At 39.6% G+C, this 23,200-nt stretch overlaps 1 protein-coding gene across 1 annotated transcript; it reads right to left on the bottom strand.

Annotated features, from left to right (window-relative positions):
* Nucleotides 1-326: 326 nt before the first annotated feature.
* Nucleotides 327-23,158, bottom strand: LOC122684972 (serpin B10; the record flags this gene model as incomplete). Its single annotated transcript, XM_043889562.1, has 8 exons — nucleotides 327-1,148; nucleotides 3,150-3,305; nucleotides 6,564-6,706; nucleotides 12,960-13,077; nucleotides 14,096-14,233; nucleotides 14,673-14,738; nucleotides 19,013-19,189; nucleotides 23,117-23,158. Coding segments are annotated over 8 exons (1,245 nt in total), but the record flags the coding sequence as incomplete, so codon positions are not given.
* Nucleotides 23,159-23,200: the final 42 nt, after the last annotated feature.

Raw genomic sequence — 23,200 nt, 5'->3', positions numbered from 1 at the left:
TTGTACTAATTTACACACTGTTCATATCAGATCCGTAGATTATATCTTTCACTTAGTAAATTAAAATGGAAAAAGCAACTAGAATGATACTTTCAGTCTCTAAAATTAGAATAACAGCTGATGAGACTACCAATAAGCCACTGTGTATGAGCATTTTTAGTAGAAATTAGAAAAACACAGGCAATTTTGTGGAGATAAAATTTTAGTAAGAATATCTTCTTATACCTGACAATATGCATTTATATAAATTAAAAATTTAGTCTTCTGGTTTATAAGATTTTTAAAAGCAAAGATGTTAATGTGACAACTTTTACCCATAACAATTATTTCTAATAAATTTTTTATTTTACAATACTTTTAAATTCACATATCAATATCAGTGATATCATTATATCACCTTTATAAAGATTTTTCTTCCCTAAATGATGCATGTGAAATATAAGTGACAATGGAAATATAGTGACCAGGTAGGTCAAGCATTGTAAGGCATTTGACTGAATAACCAAATTTCTGAAATGTAAATAAAAGTCACATTAAAATGTTAAAAAAATTAAATTTGCACTCTCTCTAGCTATATAGGCCTGATCAGATCACTAGAATATATTATTTCAAGATAATCTTTCTAATATTTATGCATAACAAAGAGTCAGGCTACAAACTGGTTTTATTGTAATTGTATTTTCCATCATATGTGTTTTTTTCACACTGTAAGATGCTCTTGTTTGATGAGAGAGATGCAGGGTTTAGGGGGAGCAGAATCTCCCATAAAATAGAATGCAGTTGGTTTTGTTGTGCCTGATGAAGAAGAGGAACGGGTGGTCTGCATTGAATTCGATGGAGGGGAGTTTAATTCTTACACTCACCTCATTCCCAGTACCAGCTGCAGCCTCTGTACCTTGTTCATTTATTTCCACAAAAGACTTATGGAAAACATTAGACAGAAATAGCTTTCTCTCTGAGGACATTCCTGAGAAATCAGCTTTGCTCTGGTTAAAGGCATCGCTCATCCCCATGCTGCTCAAAGTTGACTTGAGATCGTAAGTCTCTTCCAGCTTGAACTTGGGAAGGTTTAACTGCACGTTGCACAACTCCATCATGTCTGCACTGGTCCACTCACTCAGCTTCTCATAGGTGATGGCCTTTTCCAGCTGCAATTTGGAGCCAATGAAGAAAGAGTCAGTAATTTCCAATTAAGAAATAAGAAATAAAGGTTGAATGAGATCTCTAGATATAACATAGATGAATTATAATCACTCCCATTACCAAAGGTAACAAAACACACACATTTGGAAGTTTTTTGTTTATAAAGAGATCCTTCACACTGTTGACATATCATTTTGCAGATTAATAGTTCTCAGGATATAGGCTTTATAAGTTAGACCTTGATTTGAAATGGAAGTACTTCTATGATATTTGCAAGACAGCAACTGCATACACAAATATATTAATATAAATATACATTTAAATGTCATCGACACAAAAGCTTATACTCTAGGACACGTTGTACGCCAGGGAACCCGTTTTTATTAGTTGTATTAACTAGTTTAAAACTAGTTTATTAACTAATAAACTAGTTCAATAACTAATTTATTAAATTAGTTTCATTAGCACAATATACAATCCTTCAAAAACAAAATCTGAGATAAAATGCCTATACTCTATAATCACACCAATATGAAACTAATAACTATAAATTATGGGGGAAAAAAGAGTAGTAAAAAAAGGAAAATCTCTAAAAAAAAAAAAAAAAAAAGGAAAATCATTCTATCTTAAGAGTAATAACTTTTTAAATAGTGATTTTGAAGCTGCTTTTTCTCTTGATATTTAAAATTTTAAAACAATAAATATATATGTATATACACATGCATTACATATATAGTATAAAAAGCAATGTTTGATTTTTTAAATAACGTGTTTGTTTAAAGCACATGGTTTTGCTACTTTGAAGTTTTCTAGATCCAAGTATTGCTATCAAAGACACATATGTAAATGATGTGCATTAAGTGACAATGTTTTCAGGTCAGGAACTTGCACTTTCTAGAGAAAGGTTTATACTGATGTAACTCTAATGGCTTAGTATTCACACTTGGTCTTACCATCCTCTCCAGTTTCACAAATTTTATGACACTATCTAGAAATCTTTCTAAACACCAGTAGGGCAGTGGAAGCAGAAATATAAACAGTCTGGGACACATGAAAAATTAGGCACAGTGCAAAGAAACACAGACCACTTATTGCACGTGAATTGCTCAGAAATGTGGTCTGGCCAAAATCAGGCTTAAGAGATGTTTAACTGGTGAACAACTTAAATAATAACCTGAAGATGCACTGATACAGAGTATATCTCCTGAAGAGTGTTTACTTGATAAAAAGCATTCTTTAAAAAATGTTTTAGACTCTGTTTAATGTTTTTAAATGTATGTCTAAGGCTAGCTTAATGCATGTGATTTAAAAATTAATTAGGTAGGTTCTACCAGAAGGAGAAAAATGACCTATACTACCTGAAAGATTGTTATGATCAATCTACAAAGCTTTGTTACTCACAATAAATATCTCTAGCTGTTGTTTGTGTGACTACCCAATGCTAAAGGTGTCTGTGGACTACTTATCCTTCCTGAGGAATAGTAACATCAACCTTACAAAGTTTTGTAAAGCTTAGGTGATACGTGAAAATACAGTACCTAGGGCTAAAGGTGTGTTGTTGCCTTCCTGTGCAGAAATTCAAGAACTGGGAGATCATATCTTTTTAAGATCATATATTTTTTCCCAGGAGAGATAAACACTAGAACCATCTTCGTGTCAGACTGATGTCTTTTTTCTTAAGTTATTTTTCCATGCAAGTAAATGTTCCCAGGTGCTGCTAGTGGTAAAGAGCCTGCCTGCCAATGCAGGAGACATAAGAGACACAGGTTCAATCCCTGGATCGGGAAGTTCCTCTGGAGGAGAAAATGGCTATCCACTCCGGTATTCTTGTCTATAGAATCCCATTGACAGAGGAACTTGGTGGGTCCATGGGGTTGCACAGAGTCAAACGTGACTAAAGTGATTTTGCATGCATTTGCAAAATAGACACAGACTCACAGAGAGAAAACAAATGTTACCAAAGGGGAGAGGAAAGGAGGGAGGTATGAATAGACTGATCCCTTTACCTGATCCAGTCCATCAATGTCTTCTGGCAGTAGTATGAGCAGACTGAGGTCACGACTCACATAGTAGAGTTGAAGGCCTATGGCTTGTGGACTTTCTATGTAAAATACTTGAAGTTTTTCTTTCATGGACATCATTTGCACTGGTTTGCTTGTAGTCTGTAGAATATATACAGCAAAATCACTGGGGAGGTATCTCACCAAATTCTTAATTCTTTAGCAACATTGGTTCCCAGCCATCTGGGACAGTGACAAAGATGATGATCCTCTGCTAAATGCTGAATAAAATTATTCAAACCTTGCTTTCTGAAAATATGTGTTCTACTGGATAACATCATCAATAAATGATGTGAGACTTTCTTTCTCTGACAGTATTATGACAGCCTCTAGGAATCATGGCAAGCTGGATTCTCCCAAACACTTAAAAGAATATATAATCTTATGCAAACTATGCCAATACCAATGATTCAGAAACTAAGTTGCATTTCAGATGCAAACATTTGAGACAGCCTTTTAATATCATAAAACTGAAATCCACTAAGAGAAGGAAAACACAAGAAATAAACTAGGAGCTAAGAATTGCAAAACACATGTTTGATAAAGTACCAGTATCTGAAATTTGTGAAGAACTCTTAAAACTCAACAATGATAAAGCAATGAACTCTATTTTAAAAATAGGCAAAAGATCTGAACCGATATCTCACTAAAGGAAGACCTATAGCATGTGAAAAAATGTTAAATCCGATGTGCTTAGGCAATTGCAAATTAAAACAGTGAAGATTAGCTGTGGAGTGTCACAGCTAAAAGAATGGCCAAAAGTTCAAAACCCTGATGACACAAACTTCTAGCTAAGATGGAACTGACATTCTCTGCCAATGGGAATGCAAAGTGCAAGCCACACCAGATGGCAGTGCAGTGGTTTCTCACAAAGCTAAACACAATCTTATCACGTGATCCAGCAACTGTGCTCCTGGGCAGTCACGAGAATGAGTTAAAAACATGTTCACGCAAAATCTTGCACATAAATGCATACAGCAGTTTGAGTCACAATTGCCAAAAACTGGAAAGAACCAAAATGCCCTTCAGAGAGGCAAACAGATCAACAAAATCTTAAATCCATACAATGGGAGATTATTCAGCAATACAGTGAAATGACCTATCAAGCCACAAAAAGTGGCTTTAAATACATATTGGAGGAACTCTAAATACATATTACTAAGTAGTAGAAGGCGGTTGCACCTTTGAGAAGGTTGCATACTATGCAATTCCAATTTTACAGCATTCTGAAAAAGGCAAAACTATACAGACAGTAAAAAGATCATCAGTTGCCAGAGACTTAGAGGGAGGGATGAATGTGTTGAGTACAGGGCATTTTTAGGACAATGAAATTATTCTGTATGATACTGTAATGGTAGATACATGACATTATGAAATGTTAGTAAAGCAAACGGTAAACAAAAGCAAAACCCTACAATTCAGACATTTTAGACTTGTTATTTATCCACTCTAAGTGGCGCTGAATGTAAATCACAAAGCCCTACCTTTCTGCTAAAGTAGTGGCCTTGTGACCATGGCTGTTCACTCAGGATGCTCTGTGATGAAATGATTATCTCAAGGATAAGCATATGGGTGGGACCAACCAGAGTCTTCTTTGGGAGCATTCTGTTAGAGCTAGCAGCCAAGACTTTCTCTGTATTAACAGTACAGTTGTGAAGCTAGAATAAAGGGCAGTCATATTCCCTGGTCATATGGATAAACTCCATCCTTAATATTAGAGAATGAAAGAAATAATGATGGCTCAAGGGTAGAGGCAGAGAGGACAGATTATGTTTGAGACTCTAAGGTCCCACTCCTGGTTCCTCTTAGTTTCTTCGGTGTTGTTTAGTCTTTTATTCATGTCTGACTCTTTTGTGACACTATGAACTGTGGCCCTCCATTGTCTTCTGTGCATGGGATTTCCCAGGCAAGAATACCAGATGTATTTACTTCTCCAGAGGATCTTCTCGACTGAGGGATTGAACCCACATCTCCCACACTGGCAGGCGGATTCTTTACCCCTGAGCCATCAGGGAAGCCCTTGGGCTAACACTAGTATAATTCTCATGTCACCGGGGCCAGTTTGGAATGCTTTTCCATCACTTGCAGCTGAAAATTCCTAGTGGTTTTATTAAGCCAAGTAACTATCCAGCTTATTTCCAGTTAGCCTGTTGGATTATAAATTCAGTCCTTTCTACCTCTGTTCCCCACCAATTATCTGAAAATTTCCTATTGCACACAATCTATGGCACACAACATATTGTTACAGCAATATGTCTTCAGCAGCAGTGTTTAAGTGAGATAATCCACCTAGGACTAAAACATTTTCACAAACTTTGGCCAGTCAGTTCTTTACCTAAGAATTTGGAATGTGACCTATCAAACTCATCTCTAGAATGGCGATCAGACTTCAGATTGAGAGAAGAAGGATGGGAGAAACAGAGTTGAGAAGATAGAGAATGAACCCTGAGAATATTTGAATCCTTGTTTCCATTCAAGGCCCAAGACCCAGCCATATTCCTGCCCTTGGGTGTATCTGTGACCTTCTGTTAATCTCCCTTGTTGCTAAAGTAAGTTCCTACTACAAAAACAAATGCTCTGTGTGCCAGCCCAGAGGGAAAACTTAAAGAAAAAGATGAGATTTTAAAATGTTTTTTATTTCTTTTTCTTCTGGAAAAGTAAGAGTTTGGTGTAAGATAGTGCTAGTTTAGTAGAACAAGAACAGAACTCGTAAGTGAAAAACGCGGAATCTGGCGTCCATCTAACTGAGGCACAGTCCGAGGCACTTGGGGCTTCCCAGTGGCTCAGTGGTAGAGCATCCGCCTGCCACTGCAGGAGACACCGGAGACCCAGGTTTGACCCCTGGGTCGGGAAGATCCCCTGGAGGAGGAAATGGCAACCCACTCCAGTATTCTTGCCAGGACACTCCCATAGAAAGGGGAGCCTGGCAGTCTACAGTCTGTGGGGTCGCAAAGAGCTAGTAACAAACACACACACCAACACTGGACATTTAATGGTTGGTTCCTCTGTTGACCAGAGAAACTGTAATGCAACCAGAACAAATAAACTTGACATGAATCTAGTCACTTAGCCCCACGGCATTTCTAACTTGGAAAATAAATGCAGTAACTACCTTACTTACTCCACCATAGTCTCAGCAAGGGGTGAGTGATAAGATATGTGCATGGTCTGTTTACAGAGATTAACATAATGAAAGGATAAAGTCCAGGTGGGATGAAACTGGGTCTTTTAGGTCAGTCATCCCTGTCCAAGTAAAGAGCCATAGTTTACAGGAACATATATTCAGATAGAATGAATTTAAAATAGAATTTCATTTGCAATGTCTTATAAAATACATACTGGTCATTAACAGGCTCCTACCTTGTTTATTTTGAAAGGCTTTTCTGTGGTATTTTGGACTAAGAATTGATGTTCCCAGACTCCTTTAAAGTAAAGGGCATTCACCAGAACCATTCTGGTTGTAGGATCCACAGCATCATCAGGTAGGAGATTTAGGATTTTTCCTACAAGAGCAAAGGGACAGATTTCAAATGATGTAGTTATGTCCTGGTGAAATGCCACACTTATGAAACTGATGATTATGAAACACTGTTAAATGGTAACATCTTATACCCATAAGAATTCAAACCAAGAAGTCAGTATTGATAGAATACTATTAATATTAACAGATCTATTTAGATTTCTTCTTCTAAAAAATTGTTTTCTATATAGACCATTTTTGAAGTCCTTACTGAATTTGTTACAATACTGCTTCTGTTTTGTTTTCGCTTTTTGGCCACAAGTCATGTGAGATCTTAGCTCCCCAGCCAGGGATCAAACCCATACTGCATGTTTTGGAAGGCAAAGTCCCAACCCCGCTGGACCACAAGAGGTGTCCCCTGTTTAAATTATTTCATCTGTTGTTCCAATAGTGTCCTTTTTTTCTAGACCAGAAATCAATCCAAGGGCTCAAGTTGCATTTAGCTGTCATTTCCTCTTAGTCCTCTTTAATCCGAGGCAGTTTTGCATTCATTCTTTGTCTTTCATGACCTTGATACATTTGGAAAAAAAAAAATAATTGTAGAATGCTTAACTCTCAGCTCAGATTTTTCTGATGCTTCCTCAAGATAATATTTAGGTTATACATTTGGGGGAGAATATTGAAGAAAGTGGGGAAAACCGCTAGATCATTCAGGTATGACCTAAATCAAATCCCTTATGATTATACAGTGGAAGTGAGAAATACATTTAAGGAACTAGATCTGATAGACAGAGTGCCTGATGAACTCTGGACGGAGGTACATGACATTGTACAGGAGACAGGGATCAAGACCATCCCCAAGAAAAAGAAATGCAAAATGGCAAAATGGCTGTCTGAGAAGGTCTTACAAATAGCTGTGAAAAGAAGAGAAGTGAAAAGCAAAGGGGAAAAGGAAAGAGATACGCATTGGAATGCAGAGTTCCAAAGTGTAGCAAGGAGAGATAAGAAAGCCTTCCTCAGTTATCAGTGCAAAGAAATAGGGGAAAACAATAGAATGGGAAAAACCAGAGATCTCTTTAAGAAAATTAGAGATACCAAGGGAATATTTCATGCAAAGATGGGCTCAATAAAGGACAGAAATGGTATGGACCTAACAAAAGCAGAAGATATTAAGAAGAGGTGGCAAGAATACACAGAAGAACTGTACAAAAAAGATCTTCATGACCCAGATAATCACGATGGTGTGATCACTCACCTAGAGCCAGGCATCCTGAAATGAGAAGTGAAGTGGGCCATAGGAAGCATCACTACAAACAAAGCTAGTGGAGGTGATGGAATTCCAGCTGAGCTATTTCAAATCCTAAAAGATGATGCTGTGAAAGTGCTGCACTCATTATGCCAGCAAATTTGGAAAACTCAGCAGTGGCCACAGGACTGGGAAAGGTCAGTTTTCATTCCAATCCCAAAGAAAGGCAATGCCGAAGAATGCTCAAACTACCGCACAATTGCACTCATCTCACATGTTAGCAAAGTAATGCTCAAAATTCTCCAAGCCAGGCTCCAGCAATATGTGAACCATGAACTTCCAGATGTTCAAGCTGGATTTAGAAAAGGCAGAGGAGCCAGAGATCAAATTGCCAACATCCTCTGGATCATTGAAAAAGCAAGAGAGTTCCAGAAAAATATCTATTTCTGCTTTATTGACTGTGCCAAAGCCTTTGACTGTGTGGATCACAATAAACTGTGGAAAATTCTGAAAGAGATGGGAATACCAGACCACCTGACCTGCCTCTTGAGAAACCTGTATGCAGGTCAGGAAGCAACAGTTAGAACTGGACATGGAACAACAGACTGGTTACAAATAGGAAAAGGAGTATGTTAAGGCTGTATATTGTCACGCTACTTATTTAACTTATATGCAGAGTACATCATGAGAAACGATGGGCTGGAAGAAGCACAAGCTGGAATCAAGATTGCCGGGAGAAATAATAACCTCAGATATGCAGATGACACCACCCTTATGGCAGAAAGTGAAGAAGAACTAAAGGGCGACTTGATGAAAGTGAAAGAGGAGAGTGAAAAAGTTGGCTAGAGCTTAACATTCAGAAAACTAAGATCATGACATCCGGTCCCATCACTTCATGGCAAATGCACAGGAAAACAGTGGAAACAGTGGCTGACCTTATTTGGGGGGGGGGGGGCTCTAAAATCACTGCAGATGGTGACTGCAGCCATGAAATTAAAAGAGGCTTACTCCTTGGGAAGAAAGTTATGACCAACCTAGATGACATATTAAAAAGCAGAGACATTAGTTTGTCAACAAAGGTCCATCTAGTCAAGACTATGGTTTTTCCAGTAGTCATGTATGGATGTGAGAGTTGGCCTATAAAGAAAGCTGAGCACAGAAGAATTGATGCTTTTGAACTGTGGTGTTGGAGAGGACTCAAGAGTCCCTTGGATTGCAAGGAGATCCACACAGTCCACCCTAAAGGAGATCAGTCCTAGGTGTTCATTGGAAGGACTCATGTTGAAGCTGAAACTCCAATTCTTTGGCCACCTGATTCGAAGAGCTGACTCATTTGAAAAGACCCTGATGCTGGGAAAGATTGAGGGTAGAAGGAGAAGGGGACGATAGAGGATGAGATGGTTGGATGGCATCACCGACTCAGTGGACATGAGTTTGGGTGAACTCCGGGAGTTGGTGATGGACAGGGAGGCCTGGTGTGCTGCGGTTCATGGGGTCACATGAACTCCAAAGAGTCGGACCCAACTGAGCGACTGAACTGAACTGAACTGATTGCTGTTGTGGGCTGAATTTTGTCCTCCCCAAAAGATACATTAATTCTTAACCCCAGTGCCTGTGAATGTGATTTCATTTCAAAATAGGGCCTTTGCAGGTGCAATCAAGTTAAAATGAAGTCATACTGGATTAGTTCGGCCTCTAATTCAATGACTGGTGTCCTTATAAAAGGAGAGAAATTCGAACACAGGCACATGGAGTGTGAAAACACAAAGACAAAGGAGAGGAAGAGAAGAAAGTCATGTATCAACAGAGGCAGAGATCAGAGAGATGCTTCTACAAGCCAAGGTTTGCCAGCAACCATCAGCAACTAGGAGAGAGGCATGGAATGGCTTCTCTCCTAAAACTTTCCAAAGAAGTGGAAGCCTGGCGTGCCACAGTTCATGAGGTTGCAAAGAGTGAAACACAGCTTAGCAACTGAATAACAACAGAGCCCTGTTAACACCTTAATTTCAGATGTGCAGCCTCCAGAACTGTGTTGTTGTATTGTTTAGCACTGAGTTGTGTCTGACTCTTTGTGATCCGGTGGACTGTAGCCCGCCAGGCTCCTGAGTCCATGGGATTTCCCAGGCAAGAATACTGGAGTGGGTTGTCATTTCCTTCTTCAAGGGATCTTCCCAACCCAGGGATGGTACCTGTGTCTCCTGCATCTCCTGCATTGGTAGGCACATTCTTTACCACTGAGCCACTAGGGAAGTGCCAGAACTACCAGAGAATATATTTCCATTGGTTTAAACCATACAGTGTGTGGTCATTTGGTATGACAGCCCTAGCATTTATGGCACATTTCTATGATCATAGGAACATCTGGACAGCTCTGTGACCTGGTGAAATGGATTCTGTCATGCTCCTTGAGGGCATCAGCCTATATGAGGAAGATGGCAAGACCCTTATGCAAACCAATCTTGTGAGCATCAGACAGTTACTCTCTACTCAGCTCTGAAAGGATTTGTTGGGGCAAAAGACAGCATATGAGTTGTTCCCTGCCTTCCTGCCCATAAGGCCCTCTTCTGTCTTCCAGGGACCCAAGTAGGCAGAGGGTAGGCATTTGAGAGCTGAGATTTAGTTCAGCTCTGGCACTATAATTGCTTCTACTTCTACTGGAAAGAACCCTCTTGTCAATGCAGGTAGACATAAGAGGCATGGGTTCAATCTCTGTGTCAGGAAGATTCCCCTGGAGGGAGGGCACGGCAACCCACTCCAGTGTTCTTGCCTGGAGAATCCCACGGACCGAGGAGGCTGGCGGGCTGCAGTCCGTGGGGCCGCGCAGAGCCAGGCATGACTGCGCGGCTCAGCGCAGCCCCCGCTGGGGCTGTGTCGTGCGTTTCAGTGTGCTCTTGCCTGCACAGTCGCACTTGGTTCTCACAGGAGCTGGAACAAGGCAAGTAGTTTCCTTCTGTAAATACAGGCTAATCTGTAATTCTCAAACCAGACTCACATTTGGATGAATCCAAATCAGGCATAAGTTAGGAAAAACAGTCACTCCTGCCTCAGCATGGCTTCTGAGTCACTAGTTCAGTGAAAAAAGAACTGAGAATATAGGGCTGCCAGCTTCCTCAATTCACTTCAATAAACATCAATGTTCTGAACAACTGCCATGAGTGAGGCTATTACGTGTTAGTGATTCAAAGCGGAAACTCAGATAACGTAGTGGTATTGCACTTGGGCTTCCCTGGTGGCTCAGACGGTAAAGCATCTGCATGCAATGCAGGAGACCCGGGTTCGATCCCTGGGTCAGGAAGATCCCCTGGAGAAGGAAATGGCAACCCACTCCAGTATTCATGCCTGGAAAATCCCATGGACCGAGGACCCTGGTGGGCTACAATCCATGGGGTCGCAAAGCGTTGGACGCGACTGAGCGACTTCACTTATTGCACTTAGGTCTTTGAATCTAGTGGGAGAGGCAGGGACTTCAATGAATAACTGAACAATTGTTAGTTTTAGGAACGACGCGGTGAGTGTCAAGGTAAAGGTTCCCAAAGGGGCTTTTAGAGCAAGGAGGAAGGCTGGTCGTCTGAGGGAGGCCCTGAGTTGTTATCCAGAGGCCATGAAGGGACTGGGAGTGGCAGGAGAGGGGCAGTTTCGGATTGAGAGGACACAGGAGTAAATGTGTGGGCTTGTGAAGTGGCACAGGAATCTTCTGGAATTCTGTGCCACTTGGAATTCCTGAGCACTAATTTTGAGTCAGAGAATGACAAGAGTTGGAGTGGAGAGACAGGCAAGACCCTGTGGTCACGCTGAGCTTCTATGTCAGTTTAGGGAGTTAGGATTCATCTTTTACTACAAGTCCAGGCAACTGACTTGGTTTGTCCAGGTCTGAGAGACTTTCAGAAAATAAAGTCAGGAAATTCCCAGGCAAACTAAGACAAAATGGTCACCGGAGCATAACATATGCCATGTTCCCAAGTTTGGAATATAAATGGAATTGATATGTGAAAGTTTCAGGGCAGCCACTTAAAAGCAAAGAGGCTTTATTTTCCCTATTTCCTGCTGACTATGAAACTGACAAATGTTAAGAATCATCTCCTGTGTGCACGATCTCAGTCGTGTGCCACTCTGCGACCCCATGCAGAGTCATGGGGTCTGTAGCCTGTCAGTAGCCTGTCAGCCCCCTCGGTCCATGGAATTCTCCAGGCAAGAACACTGGAGTGGGTTGCCATTTCCTTCTCCAATGCATGAAAGTGAAAAGTGAAAGTGAAGTCGCTCAGTCCTGTCCAACTCTTAGTGACCCCATGGACTGCAGTCCACCAGGCTCCTCCATCTATGGGATTCTCCAGGCAAGAGTACTGGAGTGGGGTGCCATTGCCTTCTCCGAAGAATCATCTTAGACAAATACAAAAGCCACATCTTGAAGATGCAGCACTAACCCACAAGGTTGTATCTCTGGAAGGCCTCTGGGAACAGAATACTTATCTATCCTGTGGTGATTAGGTCAGAGATAAACTTCTATGTTTTTTGGACATGAATCTGAGCAAACTCTGGGAGATGGTGAAGGACAGGGAAGGCTGGTGTGCTGCAGTTCACGGGGTCAAAAAGAGCCAGACATGACTTAACAACTGAACAACAATAGCAACAACAAACTTCTATCCTATTACTAAGATAGTTACTGTATTTTAAATCTGTTCTAATATATGACCTTATTCTGAAACTTACTTAAGGTTATATAATATATTTAATGCCACACTTTAATTATTCATTAGCAGCTACTTTTCTTTAGAAACCACATGTGCATCAGTATTCCAAAACTTTTTGCATTTTTCTAGAGTCCTCTTTGGAATTAGTGGAGTCTGATCATTCTCTTGTTTACTAGGTATTAATAAAATGGTTGTCTTATATGTTTTAGATAAGACATAGAATAAAAACAAATGTTCTGAATAATTAGAATATGCCCACAGTTCTATTTAAGACATGCACATACTTAACACATAACACAATTCAAAATGATAAAGTGATACTTCTCGAAAATACACCGGTGATCACCTTGGAGAAAGCTTACCCTCAGTCTGTTTTTCAACCCAAGAGTTGATCTCCTTTCTGATTTGGTCAGAAGCTCCCATAAAGTTCACAGACTGTGACTCTGCACCAAAGTATGTTTGCATGTCTTCTAAATATTTCTGGAAGATATAGGTAAAATCTCCTTTTATAGATTTTTTTTTTTTTACCAAAGCTGAGAAATCAAGTCTATTTAGATTATCAAAAAAAATTAAAAATCCAGCTAGATGGATAATTGCAAATTCTTACCCCATTTTTTCTTCAGTCTTTCCATACTCCAGCTATGGTTAAAAACTAAGCTCCCCTGTGTAAACTTAGCTGGATGCAGACTAGCCACGCAGAACTGCAGTTGTGGAAGGAAGGCCTGCCCCCCACAGCTCTGGAGCCCCCACATCTGCATATATATTTGCCATGTGGCATGTGGGATCTTATTCCCAGGAGACTTCACCACTGTACAGCTTGACTTTTTCTATTGCTATCCTTCTATCCTATTCAGTTTCTTTACTTCTTACCCACTGGGCACCTGGGTCTTCTGGGTCTTTTCTGAAATGTGCCAAAGAATGTGATAGACAAACAGGAAGAACTAAATGCTTGGCCAGGTGTGGGGTTGACTCCTCTGAGGATCTACATTGTGGGGTCTCAACCATCAAAGAAGAGAAGTTGACTTAATTGCATGTAAAGAATGTTTTCTAAAATCATGATGTGAAGTGACTTATCTGATCCTAAAGTCAGCTTTGCTCTTGAGGGCAGAGTCTCCAGCCATCCTCTGATGATCATGCCACCCTCTGCTCCTTCAGACTCACCATATGGAACTACTCTAAATCTTTTATTCTATTTCCCATGAAACAAATGTTGGCCTAGGGGTTATATAAACCACATTTCTATGTGTGTTAGTGGGTTGTACGCCTTTATTCTAGGCATAAAGTTCTGATCACTAGATGTGGTTTGAGATACATTGTTGATTTCCTTTACAACTTGACACATTGGTCAGTTTAAATGATTATCAGAAATACTGACCACGAACATCCTATACATTAAGATTGTCCCTGGAATCCCTGTAGAAAAGTACAAACTGTTTATTGATTGGTTTCACATGGCTCTTTCTTTCCCATCAACTTAAAATAAGAGGTTTGCCCTTACCTTGTGAAACAGATAAGTTTTCTCCCCATAGATCCTGTTGGCTGTTTTAAGTATGCAAGCATGGCCGGAACTGTTGATTTCTGAAATAAGTGTCTGGAAATCAAAGTGTATTTCTTCAGGCTTGCCCACATTAAATTCCTTTCAAAGAAAATAAATTGATCAAATAAAAATGTTGAAAAAGAAATACGTGTATATGAACAACTTAGAATAAAAGAAATGATTTCATGTTCACGAACTGATCATGAAATCAGTTGTATGGTAGGTAATTTTTTTTTTCCTTTGGTACTATTAGTGCAGGATGCAAAAGTTGTTGAGGCGTAATTTCCTTCACACTTAGTTTGCAAAGATAAGAACAAGGTTGAAAGTGAAATAGTTTTGAAGGGAAAGATAAGGGGAAAGAATACAACTCTTTCAAAAAGTGTAGACATTGTGTACTCTAAAATTTTCCTACAGTTTTAATATCTTTTTCTAAGAAAAATTACCTATTAAAGGTTGTTTGATTTAGCCACTAAAAGAAAACAATGCTAAAAATACCTTCTCCTTAATTATCAAATGAATATTGAAATATAAGACCTACCATTTTCCTCTTCTTTTCACTGTCAGGACAAAATTTGCTGTCCTGGTCTCTGCTAAATTGAAGAACCTGTAATTTCAATAAAAAGCCAATACATGAGCACATTTTGCAGAGATGTGATCATTCGAAATACACATCAGTAACTACAAGCCAGTCATTCCCATAGCTGCAAAACATGTGATTAATGAATCAAGAGAGTGCTGATTTGACTTAAATGGTGTATTACCTGGACTAATAGAGTAAGTCAAGAGCTGCTTTTAAATAAATTTTTCAGTTGAATTTAAGTTGTTAGTCTCTTTACTTTAATGCTTTGCATTGGACATTGAAAATAACATTGGGAATAGCCTTAGATGTAAAATTCTCATGTTTTCCATGTTTCATTTTTATCTATCATTGTTTTGAGAAGAAAACTATTAAATTAAGTGCATCATTTAGCCAATTTAAGCAAAAGCCACCATTGCCTTAATTATCTGGAAAATTCAGGAGTTTTAGTTGTTTTTTTCTACTTAAGTGCTTCAGTTCTCACTGCCGACCATCATCTGATGATAGAGTCAGAGTCTTTGTGTTCACCCAGCATTTATGTGTAAATTCACAGGAAGGATGTGGACTCTGTGTTTCCCTTAAATTGTCCAAGAAGAAAAAACGACACTTCAATTCTCTCTCCCACATGCATCCCGGATGCAGCTCACAGAAAGGAATGACACTACTGAACGGCTTTCACTTTGCTATGTAAGGCTACACACACATACAGACACTGTGATTTGAGAATGCTTGCATCAAATTAACTGCTTATACAGTAATCAGTTCAGTTCAGTCACTCAGTCGTGTCTGAGTCTTTGTGACCCCATGGACTGCAGCATGCCAGGCTTCCTGTCCATCACCAACTCTGGGAGCTTGCTCAAACTCATGTCCATCGAATCTGTGATGCCATCCAACCATCTCATCTTCTGCCATGCTGTGCTCCTCCCATCTTCAATCTTTCCCAGCATCACGGTCATTTCAAATGAGTCAGTTCCTCGCATCAGGTGGCCAAAGTATTGGAGCTTCAGCATCAGCATCAGTCCTTCCAATGAATATTCAGGACCGATCTCCTTTAGGATGGACTGGTTTGATCTCCTTGCTGTCCAAGGGACTCTGAAGAGTCTCCTCCAACACCACAGTTCAAGAGCACAGTTCTTTGGCACTCAGCTTTTTTTATAGTCCAATTCTCACATCCATACATGACTACTGGAAAAACCATAGCTTTGACTAAATGGACCTTTGTTGGCAAAGTAATGTCTCTGCTTTTTAATACGCTGTCTAGGTTGATCACAGGCTTCCCTGGTGGCTCAGTGGGTAAAGAGTCGGCCTGCAGTGCAAGAGAACCATTTTCAATCCCTCACTTGGGAAGATCCCCTGGAGAAGTAAGTGGTAACCCACTCCAGTATTCTTGCTTGGAGAAATTCATGGACAGAGGAGCCTAGTGGGCTACAGTCCATGGGGTCCCAAAGAGTTGGACGTGACTGAGTGACTAACATGACTAGGTTGATCACAGCTTTTCTTTCAAAGAGCAAGTGTCTTTTAATTTCATAGCTGCAGTCACCATCTGCAGTGATTTTGGAGCCAAAAAAATAGTCTGTCACTATTTCCATTGTTTCCCCATCTATTTGCCATGAAATGATTGGCCCAGAGGCCATGATCTTAGTTTTCTGAATGTTGAGTTTTAAGCCAACTTTTTCACTCTCCTCTTTCATTTTCATCAAGAGGCTCTTCAATTCTTCTTCACCTTCTGACATAAGGTTGGTATCATCTGCATATCTGAGGTTATTGATATTTCTCCCAGCAATCTTGATTCCAGCCTGTGCTTCATCCAGCCTGACATTTCACATGATATAAGTTAAATAAGCAGGGTGACAATATACAGCCTTAACATACTCCTTTCCCGATTTGGAACCAGTCTGTTGTTCCATGTCCAGTTCTAACTGTTGCTTCTTGACCTGCATATAGATTTCTCAGGAGGCAGGTCAGGTGGTCTGGTATTCCCATCTCTTTCAGAATTTTCCACAGTTTGTTGTGATCCACACAGTCAAAGGCTTGGCGTAGTCAATAAAGCAGAAATAGACTTTTTTCTGGAACTCTCTTCTTTTTCAATGTTGGCAATTTGATCTCTGGTTCCTCTGCCTTTTCTAAATCCAGCTTGAACATCCGGAAGTTCACATAGTGTTGAAGCCTGGCTTGGAGAATTTTGAGCATTATTTGCTAGTGTGTGAGATGAGTGCAATTGTGTGGTAGTTTGAGCATTCTTTAGCATTTTCTTTCTTTGGAATTGGAATGAAAACTGACCTTTTCCAGTCCTGTGGCCACTGCTGAGTTTTCCAAATTTGCTGGCATATTGGTGCAGCAGTGCAGTGCTTTCACAGCATCATCATTTAGGATTTGAAATAGCTCAGCTGGAATTCCATCACCTCCACTAGTTTTATTCATAGTGATGTTTCCTAAGGCCCACTTCACTTCTCATTTCAGGATGCCTGGCTCTAGGTGAGTGATCACGCCATCGTGATTATCTGGGTCATGAAGATCTTTTTTGTATAGTTCTTCTGTGTATTCTTACCACCTCTTCTTAATATCTTCTGCTTCTGTTAGGTCCATACCACTTCTGTCCTTTATTGTGCCCATCTTTGCAAGAAATGTTCCCTTGGTATCTCTAGTTTTCTTAAAGAGATTTCTAGTCTTTCCCATTCTATTGTTTTCCTCTATTTCTTTGCACTGATAACTGAGGAAGTCTTTCTTATCGCTCCTTGCTATTCTTTGGAACTCTGCATTCAAATGGGTATATCTTTACTTTTCTCCTCTGCCTTTAGCTTCTCTTCTTTTCTCAGCTATTTGTAAGTCCTCCTCAGATAACCATTTTTCCTTTTTGCATTTCTTTTTCTTGGGTATGGTCTTGATCCCTGCCTCTTGTACAATGCCACAAACTCTGTCCATAGTTCTTCAGGTCCTCTGTCTATCAGATCTAATCCCTTGAATCTATTTGTCGCTTTCACTGTATAATCATAAGAGATTGTATTTAGCTCATACCTGAATGGTCTGGTGCTTTCCCCTACTTTCTTCAATCTAAATCTGAATTTGGCAATAAAGGAGTTTCTGATCTGAGCCACATTCAGCTCCCATTCTTGTTTTTGCTGACTGTATAGAGCTTCTCCATCTTTGGCTGCAAAGAATAGAATCAATCTGATTTCAGTATTGACCATCTGGTGATGTCCATGTGTAGAGTCTTCTCTTGTGTTATTGGAAGAAGGTGTTTGCTATGACCACTTTGTTCTCTTGGCAAAATTTTGTTAGCCTTTGCCCTGCTTCATTTTGTACTCCAAGGCCAAATTTGCCTGTTACTTCAGGTATCTCTTGACTTCCTACTTTTGTATTCCCATCTCCTATAATGAAAAGGACATCTTTTTTGGGTGTTCGTTCTAGAAGGTCTTGTAGGTCTTCATAGAACCACTCAACTTCAGCTTCTTCACCATTAGCGGTTGGGGCATAGACATGGATTACTGTGATATTGAATGGTTTGCCTTAGAAACAAACAATAATACTGTTCTACTATTTTAATGCTCTTCATGTATTTGTTAGATTCACCCTAACAAGCAGGGACTGAACAAAGTAACAACCAAACAAAGCATGAGAAACAGATTTCACCTGATTTTTCTATTTGTGTCTTTTTAAATCAATGTATTATTTTGTTTATTTATTTTTGACTGTGTTGGGTCTTCGCTGCTTCGAGTGGGCATGCGGGCTTTGTTTATTTGAAGCGCCTGAGGGCTACTCTCAGGGTGGGGCTTCCCTTGTTTTGGAGCCTAGACTCTAGGTTCATGGGCTACGATAGTTGCCCTGCAGCCTGTGGGATCTTCCCCGAGCAGGGATCAAGCCATGTTCCCTACATTGGCAGGCAGATTTTAACCACTGGGCCACCAGAGAAGTCCTCTATTTGTGTTTTTAAGAAAATCCTTCTAAGATTAGAAAGATGATGGCTAAGTCTACTAAAGTATGAGCCGTGGCTTTCTTGAAATATTTTAATAGTCAAAATTTTTTAAAAAGTTTAACATTGAAGCAAACTTGATAACCTCTTGTCTCCATCTGATTTTGCCAGAGAACACAGGTTCTTAAATAGCTTTCCTAGAAACAGCTGTCTGTTAATTCACTTTCTCAGCCTTATTTTTTAAGGTCTGGAAAATGTGTGTGTCTTTTATTTTGGAAGACATGATTGTAAAATGTGGACTATTTGGGTTCCAGGAGAGGAATGGAGGTGAAAGCCAAATAAAAGCATTTCATTTTAAGCCAACAGAGGATAGTTGACCTTTCTTACTCACCTGGGCCATTTGGGCTGCAGTGGTCCCTTTGGTGCCCAAATACACCATGGCCAAGGAGGCTGAGATCCCCCAGGGAGAAAAGAAGATATTTTTACCCTCAGCAAATTCAGCTAGCTTTTTACTAAACTCCAGAGCAAATTGGTTGATAGATTCTGCTAGCGAGTCCACTGGGAAGATCTAAGAAAGATAAAGCAGAGTTAAAGAACATATTAATAATCTTTTCCATTTATTTTACTTTTGTAAACAGATTTTTTGGTTTACACAATTATCTTTTCTATCATCCTTCATTGAAATGACAAAAGAATGTATTGTCCAACCCGATTATATACATAATAACCTATGTAACAATCTATACGGGGCTTCCCTGTGGCTCAGTGGTAAACAATTGGCCTGCCAATGCAAGAGACAAGGGTTCAGTCCCTGGGTCAGGAAGATCCCCTGGAGAAGGAAACGGCAACCTACTCCAGCATTCTTGCCTGGGAAATCCCATGGACAGAGGAGTCTGGTAGGCTACAGTCCATGGGGTGCAAAGAGTCAGACACGATTTAGCAGCTAAACAACAACAATAATCTATATATCCGTATTTATGTCCTCCTAAGAGCTGAATGAACATAATTCCAATATTATTTTAAATCTTAGAAAACTGAAGTCCAGAGAGTTTAAGAGAACTCCCTCAAATTCTAGAGTGGAAACACCTGAGAGAACACCTGGATTCTGGTCAGTTTGGTCTCCCTGTTGAAATTGCCAGAGTTTAAATTGTAGTCGAATCAGCCAAATGCTTCTTTTCAATACGCCACATATCTGCTGGCTTTACCAGTAAATGAGGAATAATTATACAACTTTTTGACTTTGTACTTTTTCTCACTTATCTTTCATCCCTATTTTTATATTTTTTAACCTTGTTTATCTGTTCACACCTTGATAGATGGTATCCTGGTTCCTGGAGAGCCTTTATCCTCTTTCATAATAAGATGAAACCCAACTCTGTTCCAGACATTTTCCTCTGGATGCTTTTTCTGAACTTTGGGGTTCACAGGAGCATGTCTGCCACCAAAGTCCCATAAAGTAGCTTTTGCCACTTGCCTGGTACTTATCAGACTGCTAGTTCTGTTTTCATATGTTCGTATCTTTTCATCTCTAGAATAAGTTCCCTGAGAGCAAAATTTTCTTACTCTCTTTTGCGCATCCGCTAGCACCCAGATCAGGACTTTGTACAAAATGGAAACTTCCAAATATTTATTTATTTCTTATTTAGAGTGTTTGTAGTTAAGGTTCTAGTCACCATTTTTTTAAATCTATTTAAACCTGAAACTTTCACAGTCTAGTGGAAATGCTTATAGAGAAGTAGAGAAGTCAAGACTCTCTTGTCTTTATCCTCACTTACGTGAGACCCCCTGAAACCAATCATAATGAACAAAGGAACTCAAGCTTTCTCATTTTTTAAAATACTGTATTCAGCTTCTACATTTCACCTCTAATCACCCTGATATTCTCATTTAAGTTTTTTAAAACTAGATCATTACCAAAGAAATAGTGAATTCAATCTATTGTCGTTTTAAAGCCAAATAATTAATTTGGCTCAAACTGATTAAATAATTTAAAATAAACCAAATTCCTAGGTCTGGAGATTCCTATTAGGGCCAGTATTATATAGAACTCGGTCTTGCACTGATACCATCCCGCCCTCTGAGAAACCTAGAATGAGAACTTTAGAGAAGTCAGGAGATCTCTCTAGCTAAATGGTTGAATCAAGGGAGAGACATGTGCAGACAAAGTCTTGATTTCTTCATGACTTGAATTAATAGTAACACTGTTGAAACCCCTCCTAGTCATAGGCTTACCCTTAACCAAACAACTTCTCAGCCCGTAAATCATCTCTAGTCGTAGCTTCTACCTATTGTAGAAGCTGATGATAATTCTAGGCTAACACTATTTTATTAAATGAAAAAAGCAACCACTCTTGTTTTGTAATAACTCTACACCCTCATAATAGCACTTTCTCCTGACAGATCCAGTGCTATCTTGGATATAAGCTCCCTGTTTTCTTCACAGCTATATCCCTTTAAATGATGTTTTGTTTACTACCCATATATCAAGCTTTATCTTTTATGTTTTAATTTTTTTATTTGGCTGCGCCAGGTCTCATTTGCAGCATGTGGAGTCTTTGGTTGCAGAAAGTAGGGTCTAGTTCCCTGAACAGTCATCAGACTCGGGCCCTCTGCTTTAGTAGCATAGATTGTTAGCCACTAGACCAGCAGGAAAGTCCCCTAAACTTTCTCTTTTAAGAACTCATGAATTTTTCATATGGAAATTGCTTGGCTCCATGGCCAAAGCATAATCACCATGAAGGGAAGAGAGGAGAAATTATTACTTTAAGGCTGAGGACTTTTATCTTTCTACCTATGATTTATGATTATTCTAGAGTTTAGATACTTGTAGAAAATTCCTGAAAATGATAATTCTCTCTGATGAAAGAGTTAATTTCTTGTGGAAAGTTAATAGACAGTTACCTTCAGCTTCATTAACTCTCTCATTAATATCATCATTAATATATCAGATGCAGCCTAGAACATACAAGAAGAACAATTCTTGCCTTTAAAAAAAAAAAAAGTACCAAAGTGCTAAGCCAGAATTAAAAGTGATTCCTGAAAGATGCCGAATTTGGGGATGAAATTCTCACTAAATAATTTATCCATTCAAGGGATGGAGAGTGATCTTTTCAGAGGGGACTATACATAAAGACTAAAGTCTAGATCAAAAACCAAGTGTGCCCTTTTCAGAACAAATTGCTCTTTTGCAGTTTCCGGGAGGTATATAGATGCCTCAGTATGCCTGCTCAGTCGCTCAGTCATGACTGACTCTTTGCAACCCCGTGGATTGTAGTCTACCAGATTCCTCTGTCCCTGGAATTTTCTAGACAAGAGTACTGGAGTGAGTTGTCATTTCCTAATCCATGTATCAGTATCCATACATTTCTGTAAAATATGTAATATCTCAGTCTGTAAAGGGGCTTAACTAAAGAAATATGAAAATAAGAAAAAAATAGTATCATTCATCGAAATGTCTCATTATAGATACACATATTCCCAGCAAATCAGTGTTGGAAAGAATCTTCTAATCCTAATCAAATTGTCTCATTTTATCTGCTAGGAAACTAAGGCCCAGAGAGGTAAAATGTGCTAACATGCATGGCTACCTAACAGCAGAGCTATCATTGCAATCCCAGTCTCTAGACTCTAAATACAAATCCTTTTGCCACTATATTTTATTGCCTTTAAGGTTTTATGGTGAAAGGGAGGGATTGGGTGACAAAAGAGGATGAACAAGAGGAGGGAGAAAGGAGGGGTGATGGTGAGCAGGAGGAGGGAGCAGGAAGGACTCTGCTCTGCTTTTCTGTTAGAGGACAGTCAAGGCCTCCTGACCTTCCCAGGGTGCTGATAATACTGCCTACTTGGTGGAGTCAAGCATATCAGCAAATGACCTCTCCACACCCCCAGCACTTCTGAGTTTACCTGAAGCCATTTCTGAAGGAATTAATAGTCTGGGAGGGTTTCCGATGAGCATGTAGTATAAGGTTAAGGCCTTGATTATTTCGTGGAAGAGAAGAAAGCTAATGGCCCCTGGAATGACAGCCAAGACTTGAAGTTGTGTAGGGGTAGGGGGTAGAGAGTCAAATCATTAGTTCCCTACACAAATGAGGGAGATCAAGTTCATGGTGCCAAGTCCACTCTTTTGAAGGAATAGAAGGGTTTTGGTTCAATCATTCTGAAAATATTCTATTTCTTTTTGCCCCTGTTGACAGATACAAAGGTAGCAAATCCAAAAATGTGACTGGAAAAAAATATCATTCATAATTTCACAATTCATGGTAAAACCACCTCTCTCATATCTTTGGAAATGAAAGCACTCTCCTGCTTAGCCTTTCCCAGCACAATCTTTGAACCGGTTCGGGGTTAAATCTCTCAGACTTGCACAGAATTCTTGGGGGATGGCCTCAACTATCATTTCTGTTCTGTGGAGGTCTTGATAATTTGTTATTCATCTAGGCAGTTCAATGAAGAAAGAAAACATAAACATTTTTAAACAAAGAAATATTTACAATACCTTGTTTTCTTCCACTTGGAACAGAATTGGCAACGGGTTCCTTTAGTAAGAGATTGTGGCTGAGTTAAGTAACTCTTAAATGTA

Source organism: Cervus elaphus, chromosome 27 (genome assembly GCF_910594005.1).
Source record: "Cervus elaphus chromosome 27, mCerEla1.1, whole genome shotgun sequence".
Lineage (NCBI taxonomy): Eukaryota > Metazoa > Chordata > Mammalia > Artiodactyla > Cervidae > Cervus > Cervus elaphus.
The sequence above is the reverse complement of the archived record's forward strand: the minus strand, read 5'-3'. Positions and strand labels throughout refer to the sequence as shown.